Source organism: Hirundo rustica, chromosome 16 (assembly GCF_015227805.2).
Source record: "Hirundo rustica isolate bHirRus1 chromosome 16, bHirRus1.pri.v3, whole genome shotgun sequence".
NCBI lineage: Eukaryota > Metazoa > Chordata > Aves > Passeriformes > Hirundinidae > Hirundo > Hirundo rustica.
In genome coordinates this window covers 12,278,830-12,289,379 of record NC_053465.1, presented here as the reverse complement: position 1 = coordinate 12,289,379, position 10,550 = coordinate 12,278,830, and the positions used below count along the sequence as shown (strand labels likewise).

Below are 10,550 nucleotides of genomic sequence, written 5' to 3'. Positions count from 1 at the left end.
CCCCACAATAATGATGGCAGAGCAACAGAAAGTTCTCTAATGTGCTGGCAGTGTAATAAAGTAACCCCGCTAGGAATAATATCTCCAGCAATTACCGTGCCAGGTATTATGCTGATTTATCAAATTGCAGTTGAAAGTCAAGAGGAGTTGAGGAGATAGTGATGAAACATCTGATCTCAACCCTGACTCTAAATTACCCTTCTGGCCAGCGCAGTATTTCATCCAGAGGAATCGTTACTCCTCTCTTCTTCAAAAATCATCATTCAAAGTGGGAATTTTTCACCCCTTGTGTATTGGAGGAAGCACTTTGCCTGCACTCTGTGATGAGCTGCCGAGGGCACGCTGAGTTTTTGGGACGTGGACTCACAAACCTCCCGCTGAGGGTGGGAGCACATGGAGGGAAAGCAACTGCCTGTGCTCTGTTCCCTGTGAGACACAAGCCCTTTTTGGGCTCCTCAGTCCTCAGAATGATGGCAAAGCTGCCTCATGGCATGTTTGCTTGGTGGGCAGAGCCTTTCCACCCCCTGGGGACAGCAGTGGGCAGAGGGCAGGAGCAGCACGGCTGGTCCTGCTGAGGAGGTTCCCATCCCAACCCTTGTTCCAGGCAGCCAAGAGCCCACCTGGAATACAGGGTCCAGCTCTGGTGCCTGCAACATAAGGAGGATGTGAAACTGCTGGAGCAAGTCCAGAGGAGGCCATGGAGTTGCTGAGGGCACTGGGGCACCTTTTCTGTGGAGACAGGCTGAGAGAGCTGGGGCTGTTCAGCCTGGAGGAGAGGAGGTTGTGAGGAGACCTCCCAGCACCTTCCCAGGGAGTGAAGGGGCTGCAGGGAAGGGGGAGAGGAACCTTCCTCAGGAACTGCAGTGACAGGGCAAGGGGGAATGAGATCAAACTGAAAGAGGGGAAATATAGATTAGATGTTAGGAAGGAATTGTTCCCTGGGAGGGTGCTGAAGCCCTGGCACAGGGTGCCCAGAGCAGCTGGGGCTGCCCCTGGATCCCTGGCAGTGCCCAAGGCCAGGTTGGACATTGGGGCTTGGAGCAGCCTGGGACAGTGGAAGCTGTCCCTGCCTGTGCCAGGGGGTGAAACAAGGTGAGTTTTAAAGTCCCAGCCCAAACCATTCCGTGATGCCATGCTTGCATCTGTGGGCTGGGCCGTGCCACAGGTGGCAGTGTGGATGTTCTGTGGCCGCACCGTGGTGAGGCACAGCGGGGTCTGGGAAGAGGAGCTGGAGCAGCCAGTGCCAGGACTGACATCCAACCTCTGCCTGGCACTGCCCAGCCTGGGGGTCCTGGTGCTGTGTGGGGTCTGTGCCAGAGCCAGCTCCCAGGGCTACATGGACTCGCTCTGCATCCAGATCTGGGACACTGGGGAACAGGGACACCTGGGAACAGGGACATTTGGGAAAAGGGACATTTGGGAACAGGGATGATTGGGAACATGGACACTTGGGAACAGGGACACTTGGGAACAGGGACACTTGGGAACATGGACACTTGGGAACAGGGACACTTGGGAACAGGGATACTTGGGAACAGGGACACCTGGGAACAGGGACATTTGGGAACAGGAACCTTTGGGAACAGGGACACTGGGGAACAGGGATACTTGGGAGCAGGGACATTCGGGAACAGGGACACTGGGGAACAGGGACACTTGCCATGGTTCAAGTCTGCCCTTGGTGGGGACCAGGACCTCACCAAGGCTGGCACAAGGCCCCTGCTCCCAGCACGTGCTGCAGCTGTCAGGGACCTGGGATTTGTTAAATGAAGCCCTTTCCTTTGATGCTTCATGCATGAATCCCTCCACATTGCTTGTCAGGGCAGTTTTCCCTTCCCTTCCATCATCTCAGCAATGATAACACAGATGGAACAGAGACAAAGTGTCCTCCCAGCGCTGCCCTGGGCCACGGGCGCAGCTCAGGGTGGATCCTCACCTGGGTCGGACTCTTTCCACACACCCTGGCTGTGAGGGAGGCTGTGTCCTGGCGGGGCAGTGGGGTGTGGGTGGATATTCCCCGTTTCTGTGGCAGCCAGGCGTGGCTGTCCAGAGGCACCCACCTGGGGCTGTGCTCGAAGGGTTAACACACCGAGATGCTGCTGCTGAGGTTTGTTAAACCCCTTATTACATCCCGCAGCACTGCTAATTATGCGTTCATAAATCAAAGTCAATTAGCCAGGGCTCTCCCTGCTCCTGCCTCCTCACATCCCTCTCCATCATTAACCCCAAGTCTGGGAATGCCCACTTGCTCCTGCCCCCCTGCCCTGCAAACCCTGGCCCCAAAGCTGCTCCAGAGCCTTTTGAGGATCCAGCTGGTGCTCTTCGACTAAAACTGGGCGCTCCCCAGCTCATCCTGCCCGGGAGCACCACCCCTGCCTTTGCAACTGCCGGGGCAGATGGAGAGGAGGGGAAGGGGAGCCAATATCCTTCTTCAAATACGGAAAAAAAATACCGCAACAAGGAGAGCAATAAATTCTTCCCCTATGTTCAAAAGCAAGGGATTTGCTTTGTAGGGAGAGAGATTTAGTTTATCTGCCTGGAATTTAAAGGTTTTTAAAGGGAGGTTAGGCACACAGGCAGGGTTTAGGGAGAGCTGACCCTGCCCTGAGGCTTCTTGAGGCCTGGCCACTGAATTTTCCACTACTGTTAATAACAGACCGAGGGTTCAGAGCAGGGGGAACTCCCCCAGCCACACCATCCCTGCTGGCCCAGGGCCCCAGGTCCCGACCCTCTGGGCTGGGCTGAACTCCTTTGTTGAACTGGATGCATCCTTTCAGCACTTGAAGAAGCTGACAAAGGTGTAGAATGGCTAATTGCAAAGGCAGATAGCGACAGGACAGGTCGGAATGGATTTTAACCAAAGAGAAGAAATTTAGGTTGGATATTGGGGAGGATTTTTTCATTGTGAGGGTGCTGAGGCCCTGGCACAGGGTGCCCAGAGCAGCTGTGGCCACCCCTGGATCCCTGGAAGTGCCCAAGGCCAGGCTGGAAGGGGCTTGGAGGAACCTGGGACAGTGGAAGCTGTCCCTGCCCATGGCAGGGGTGGAATGGGATGGGATTTAAGGTCCCCTCAACCCAAACCATTCTGTGACTCTGTGAGCCAGCCGTGATGGTGGATGGGAAGCTCAGCTCCCAGCCGCTTCCCTGGAGCAATTCCAGGTCCATGACAATTAGCCAACAGCTGGAATACCATTTAAGCACAGCTGCCATCATACAAATTTAGAGATTAGTAGGGATTAAAGTGGTTTGGAAAGCCTCACAATTTCTCATTAATGCTCCGGGCTCTCTAATAGCCAACTGCCCTCCATTCCCCAGATGGCTGGAGATGGGTCCCTGTGCCCCTGTGGTGCCCCAGAGCAGCCACCAGCCCTTTGAGAGCAGCAGAGGCTGCCCTGCAGAAAGGTAGGGAGGTGGCCAGAAAGTTGTTAAAAGTGTGGTTATTGCTTTGCACAGTTATTGCTTTGCACAGTTCCCCCTGTATTGGTGAGGCCACCTCTCAGTGGCTCCCTGCACTGCTGTCCCACAAACCTTCTCAGTGGGGGCCTCCAAAGGGCTCCAGATCCACTGGATCCACCAAGGGTGACAGAGCTGGGGCTGCCCGCTGGGCTGCAGGGGGATGGACATCATGGGTGGCACCTTCCTTCAGAGAGGACCAACCACAGGCACGTGGTGGCACCAAAACTCCCGGTGATGATCCCTTCCCGACCTTCTCCCAGGGCTGGGAACCTCCTCTCTGCACCGTCAGAGTCTCATGGTCGCTTACCTGCCACACACACACAGAATTGATATCTCAGAAGCTCTCCCTGGAGGAAATCCTATCTCCTCGCCATGGTAACTCAAGGAAGGTTTTCACAATGTTCCATTTCCCCCCAATTATTTTAATCATTTGTTATGAAATGAATTACTTTGATATTGCAGAGTGAGAAGAGGGTGGGGCAGGTGAGAAGGTGATGGGAGAGGAGAGAGGGTTGGAGAGCTGAGGAGGACAAGGCAGAGGCCACTTCCAGAGTGTCCCCCAGAATAAAGAGAGACTGCTTCAGCTCTACTTTTCATACATTTTATTATAAAGAAAGGTAAGATAAGCATTGTGAACCGAATGTGCCAGGAGCTGCCAAAGCAGCGCCCTCAAACAAAATAAAAAATAAAAAAAACCCCAAAAATGCACCTTATGAGAAACTGTAATTATGCTCTCTAATTTTATCATAAATAGACAAAAATCATTGTCAGCAATTTTTTAAATAGATGGACATATGGCCGGAAAAAAATAATAATGCCATACAACATGGATATAAATCGTCCATTTCTTGCTGTACAAATAATAGAAACAAGTTTGGCAGGCTTTTTTTTTGTTGTTTTTTTATACACATCTCCCTTCTATGTATAACTAAAAAATGTGCTACAATTAATATAAAATGCTTTTACTATAAAGTAAACTACTAATTTCTTTCACAAAAAAATCTTAAAGATGTCTTTAGCACAGCTCTAAAACACTTAGTAAACTACTTACAACTATCCAACAAATTATATTTTCATGATCTCTTTCACATTTGTCCTCTCGTAGTTTGCCTTCTGCTCTCTCCCCCACCTACCTAGCAATAGTTTTTATTTATTTTTTGTGGTTTTTTTTTTTTTTTTCACCAGACCGTCCAAGGCCTTTGCATGTACAATATTCACACAAACTTCACATTTTCCTGCACAAAGTTTAGTGCTGTTAGCAAGTCAAAAGAGTGCATCCTCCTACTGAGCTGGCCTAATGCTGCAGGACACCAGACCTGGGTTTATGCTGCGTCTAAAAGCAGTTCACTAGGAAAATAGTCTGTAGCTAAGCTGATGGCAAGCAGAAAAACGGTGTCCACAGTTTAACTTATTTCTTTTTTTTTTTGTTGGTTTTGCACTTATTTTATTATTTTTATTTGAATTTTCTCTCTAGTTCTTTTTTTGTTCTTTGCGATTTACGAGGTGGGGTTTTTTTCCATTTGTTTGGGTTTTTTTTTTTTTTTTTTGCGGGGGGGGGTGGCTTCCAGGGAAAGTAGACCTTCTATTTTTTTTTTTTTTAATTTTTTTTTTTTTTTTTTTTTTTTTTTTAGAGTTCAAAAACTGAAAGGATAAAAAGAAAACTGCTCTTAGAGCCTGGAAACGAAGCCGGCGCCGAGGCGCGGTGGCCGCCGTCCCGCCCGTCCGACCTGCTCGTGCCTCCCCGCGTGGGCTGTAGGGTCGACCCTCTCAAGTGTCCTTCGTCTGAGCCTCCTCCCACGGGGTGCTGAGCCTTAGGTGAGGTAGAGTGCCTTGTCCCTTGGCAGCATGCTGTGGGAGAGAGCAGAGGCACGGCGTGAGCACGGAAGGGGATGGGGAGGAGCTGGCGCACGCTTTGCGCCACGCCGCGGCTTTCAGGGTGGTGCTCTTTGGGTTTTTACCTTTTTTCCTTTTATATTGGTGCCTTAAGTTTTACCTTTTGTGTTTTCCAGATCCTGTACTGCGTTAGTGTATAACTCTGAACGCTATACAGAGTGTTTGTAAGCTCTTTTCGCATTTTGGTCAGACAAAACAATCCTCCCAGGCCTGAGAACATGGACATCCTTGGTCTCGGGCCCCAAAAAGTACAAACAAAAGTGAATCGTGGGGAGCAAACTGGGGGAATGCGGCTTCATTACCTGAAGTTGTAACTGGACAATTAACCCCTGATGTGCAATTAGACCAAACTTATATCTGCCCAGAAATCTCATGACCATTGTCCATCTTGGGTGTAGCCCATTGCCAAGGTGTATCTACTGAAGGCCCTCAGTAAATACCCACTTCATTCTTTTAACCCTGTCTGGCCTTTGTTCTAGTCAGCCACCCCAAGGCACCAATATGTTCTCTGTTTTCTCTACCCAGATATTTGTAACCTGTTGTATCAGTGGCTACTTTTCCATGCCCTTTCCCTGGAAGAAAGATGAAACATATTCTAAAGTCCCTGTCCTATCTTGGCTCTCCCAGGCAACCAAGGTGGAAAACCAGCTCTTCAGACACATTTTCATCAACAAAGTACCAGTCCCATGTGAGGGGGGTAAGACTTGGAAGGGGATTGACCTGGGGGGGGACTTGCATCACCACTTGTGCTCCTAATTGGTGCTTTTTGTCAATTATGCTAATTTTCCAAATTTATAAAACTGTCTGCACCCCTGTGGGGGGTGAGATTTTGTGGACATTTTTCCATAACTGCCCCTGAAGGCTTCCAATAAAGCTTTCATTTTACCTCCTATACTAATACTATCTCAAAAACGTGTGCTGTTTCATTTACAGGTTGAAAAAGGCATCAAGGGCATAAAGTACAGCGTGGGCTGCACACAGGAGGACCACAGCAGGATCATTTATGTTGGAAAAGTCCTCTAAGATCAGGCCAAACCAATCTCCCAGCACTGCTAGACCATGTCCCCAGGTGTCACATCCATGAGCCTTTTAAAGCCCCCAGGGCTGGTGTCTCCACCACTGCCCTGGGCAGCTCTTCCAATGCTTGGCCACTCTTTCCCTGCAGAAATTTTTTCCAAATACTCAATCTAAACCTCCTCTGGTGCAACTTGAGGCTGTTTCATCTTGTCCTGTCCCTTCTCACCTGGGAGAAGACCCCAAGCCCCACCTGGCTACACCCTCTTCCAGGGGGCAGCCCTGACCTAACCCCACCCCTTGGGGGTAACTCCAACTCTAACCCTAAATTTCAGGCTGTAGTTGTAGAGAGTGAGAAGGTCCCCCTAGGAGTAAGAGTTGGGTTCAATTTTATTTCTTCCTGAATTTCAGCTCTAAGGGCTACAGCATCAGTTTCTTCCTCTGGCTCAGTCGCTGCTCTCGGTGGGGCTGCAGGGCAGGGCCAGCTCCAGGTGTCCCTGCAGGTCCCACCAGCAGGATGTTGGAATGCTGTGCCTGGGATCAGCCCTGGGGCCACCAGTCCCTGCTTCATCACACCTCAGGCTGAGCCATGGGGGTTTAGAGAGTGAATTTTGAACCAAATTTGCTCCTTCTGACACTACATAAGCCCAAAGAGGGAACCCAGACTCTTTTTTGCTCAGTAGGGGGAGAGAGAGGTGGCTGAAGTCCCTGTCCCCTGGCTGGTGATGTGTGGAGGTTTTGCTCTGAGATCTGGGACTTTCAATGTGGTTTATCACCTGCACATACAGGATGGAAACATCACCAGCTCCATAAAGACATCTTGGCCTTAAAAAGTGGTGAAGAACGTTAGAAGCCTTGGGAGGTTCTGGTGTGGGTGTGTTTGTGAGTGCAATAATAGGGAAGGGGCAGACAGCGAGGCAGGGCTGTTGTTGATAGAGTTGTCATCTGATACAGCCCAGAGCCCACCCTCTGCTAATCTCCACATTTTATAATCTACATTTAAAATGCAGAGTCTTCCCTGCTGCACTCAGAAAAGATTTAATGCCACTGAGCAGCAGCGAGGTATTCCAGTCCTAAAACTTCATTAATTTTACACAACACGCTACAGAACCTTTCCCAGTTCATTACAAAGTATTACCATAAATAATTGAGTCCAAACTAAGTGCAGTTGTGATGGGTTATCTTTGCCTTTTTATAGTGTTAGCTCATTTAGCTCCCAATTTGGAAAATTCCCCGCTTTGGAGAGGATCTCTTCATAGCTGGAAGGAATTAGGGAGTTTATAAATGTCTGGATCTAGTGGCTGCACACGGTTTTTTGTGCCTGGACAAAATGTAATGGACAGTGTCCCATCTTTTAGCCTAAAGGAGAGTAGGGAGAGGGGGAAAAGTTGCTAAAGGATGACAGCCAAAAAGAACCTAATCCGTGCCTTGCAAATGAAAGGAAGGACATAGAAAGATGAATCCAGTGTTATCCCAAAAACGCCTGAGTGTGAGGGGACAAAGGTAAATCATAGAATGTTTTAGGGTGGGAAGGACACAACCCCTGAAGAAGGTGTGGAGAGAGTTGTAATAAGAAAACAAGGCAGAAAAACACAAGGGAAGTGCTCTGAGGAGTTAAGATTGAACTAGGGATTAAGACGGATTTGCACGTGATTGTAAAGCAAGCTGCACCTCTGGTGGAGGTGAGGCAGCTCCCTTGGAGAAAGTCACTGTGAAACAGAGGAATTCAGTGCCTGGGAAAGAGCAAGTGCCAGAAACAGGCTGTCAGGTGAGGGAGACAGGGGACTAGGAATGGAGTTTGTGATGTGGTGGCAAAAAAGCGTTGAAATTGTGTGCTGCAGTCGCTTGTGGGAAGTGATAGTCAAACACCAAGCAGGAGCTGAGAAATGCTCCCCATGTCTTTGCTCACAATCTAGGACAGCTTGGGCTTCAGCCCAGAAAGAGCCAGGAAAATTGGATGGAAGTCAGTAAGCAAAAAGTCATTGAGGATAGGGAGAGCAGGAGGTAAGAAACATTTAAAACTCTCTCTCCAGCATGGCTGAGTTATGAATTAAGGAGTGTCTGCTTGCAGGATCCCAGAATTTGCAGGGCATGAGGGAAGAAGTGCCATTTGATGGCATTTTGACTAGCAAGGATAGGCTGGGAAACAAAAATCCCTACAGCAGTTCCCTTCTTAGACAGAGAGGGACAGAGAGAAAGACAACCTTGTCAGCTTTTCAGAAGTTATCTGGATGACAGACACAAAAGAAAACGAGGCTTGGGAGGTTTTCCCCAGCTCACCCAGCGCCAACAGATGTTGGAAGCTAAAGAAATATCCAGGTTAGACATGAAATAAAATTCACAACCCAACAGGGCCGTCTGTGTGCTGGGGAGGTTGGGATGATTCTTCCAGGAATCTGGGACTCTACAGCTGGGTCATTTCCCATCGAGGAATAATCCCTTCTCTTTCCAGCCAGGTTTTGCTCCTCACAGTGCTGCTTTAATTGCAATTAAGCCGAATGCACTTCTGAGGTTGAAATGGGCCATTGCACAGTCCAGAGATTTCCCAAACAGACCGAGGGCAGCACTGGGGAGCCAAACCCGTGGAGACATCTCTTTATCACTGCTGTGCCCAAGATCTGTTGAGGGCTGGACCCACCCAGCTAATGACAAGGTGCTGTGGAGGAGCCCAATGACAACTTGGAATGTCACTTGGAAACTAGTACAAAGTGCATTGGAGAAAGGAGAAGAGTCAGGAAGATCATGGAATCCTGGAGTGTTTGGGTGGGAATGGGCCTTAAAGCTCATCTTGTACCCATGGGCACCTTCCACTGTCCCAGGCTGCTCCAAACCCTGTCCACCCTGGGCTTGGACACTTCCAGGGATCCAGGAGCAGGCACAGCTTCTCTGGGCACCCTGTGCCAGGACCTCCTACCCTCAAGGGAGCAATTCCTTCCCAATATCCCACCTAACCCCTCTCTCTGGCAGTGGGGAGCTGTTCCCCTTGCCCCAGCATTCCTTGCCCTGGATGAGGAGATCCAGATCATCTCTTTCCTTGGCATGTGAGCAACCAGCCTTGAGACCTTGAGGCACAGGGAGCTGCAGCCCTACAGATGTCTGGGAATGCTCCAGGTGATGCAGAGGGGACACTGAGGCTGCAAATCCCAGGGCAGCAGAAGCAGGAGGTGAGGGCACTGCTGGCACACCAGGCTTTACAGGAAATGGGAACAATCCAGCTTTGGGTACTGTGCCTTTGGTCACAGGAGATGGCTCCTTCCTCAGCAGACACTGGTATTCTTCAGTGCACTAAGCACTTCGTGCAGGACTGATCTCCATCCATCTGAGTTCCTTGCTATAATCTACTCTAATAATGATCTGGAAGTCTCTGCATAATCTGTCTGTTTTTTTTTTTTTTTTTTTTTTTTTTTTCTTCCCAGGAAGCTGCGATAAACCCATGAAATTTGATATTTCTGCTGTGACAAAGGCATGAAATGCATGAGCTTTGATCATGAATTGCATGGGCCCTCTGCTTACAGTGTGGCACTCCAGCCAGATGTCACAGAGCTTGTTTTAGCAACACAGAACTCAGCCCCAACCTCTATGGGAACATTTCACCTGTTTCTGGGGTGTCCTGGGCTTTCTGCATGGGACCCAGGCAGTGGAGTTTGCGGAGGGAATAAAATGTTTTCCCAGCTGATCCCTTAAGAAGTGATGCTTATTTCTAGGGGATTTCATTCCCGGGATCTGCCCAGCACCTCTGGAAGCTGGGATCCATGTGCCACAACCCTCCAAGCACCTTTAGCATTTTGCCCACAACATGTGAAGTGACTTTTACAACCTGGTCCTGATCATGTTCCTTCTTTCAGGCTGTCTGCAGGGAATTCAGGGAGGAGCATGCAAAGGTCAGAGCTATCCATGTCCCCGAGCTCCCTCGGGCAGGCAGACAGCAGGGATATTCTAATGGATCAGGCAGTTCTTTATTTCCCTGGAAGAAATAGATGTCTGTACAGTCTGTGCCCAGCCCAGCAGTTGTGAGTGCCCTGCTGGCACAGACAGGAGCCGTGCTCTGAAAAGCCTGGGAGCTGGTTATTATTTCTGGTGAAAGCACCATGTTCCAGCACTTGGAGGAAATCAATACCCCAACCATACCCAGCCTCCTTCCCAACCTGCTCCCACAGAGAAGCCTGGGAATGTTCTGCAGAGCACAG

At 49.6% G+C, this 10,550-nt stretch overlaps 1 protein-coding gene across 2 annotated transcripts in view; it reads right to left on the bottom strand.

The window, feature by feature from the left end:
• Positions 1-5,104: 5,104 nt before the first annotated feature.
• The window catches only part of TOX2 (TOX high mobility group box family member 2), a 153,935-nt gene continuing 148,489 nt past the window's right edge, over positions 5,105-10,550 (bottom strand). For both annotated transcript variants that reach the window (XM_040080068.2, XM_040080067.2), the window contains exon 9: positions 5,105-5,304. In XM_040080068.2, the coding sequence (XP_039936002.1) occupies positions 5,268-5,304 (37 nt within the window). In that variant the 3' untranslated portion in view covers positions 5,105-5,267. The remainder of the gene's footprint in view (positions 5,305-10,550) is intronic.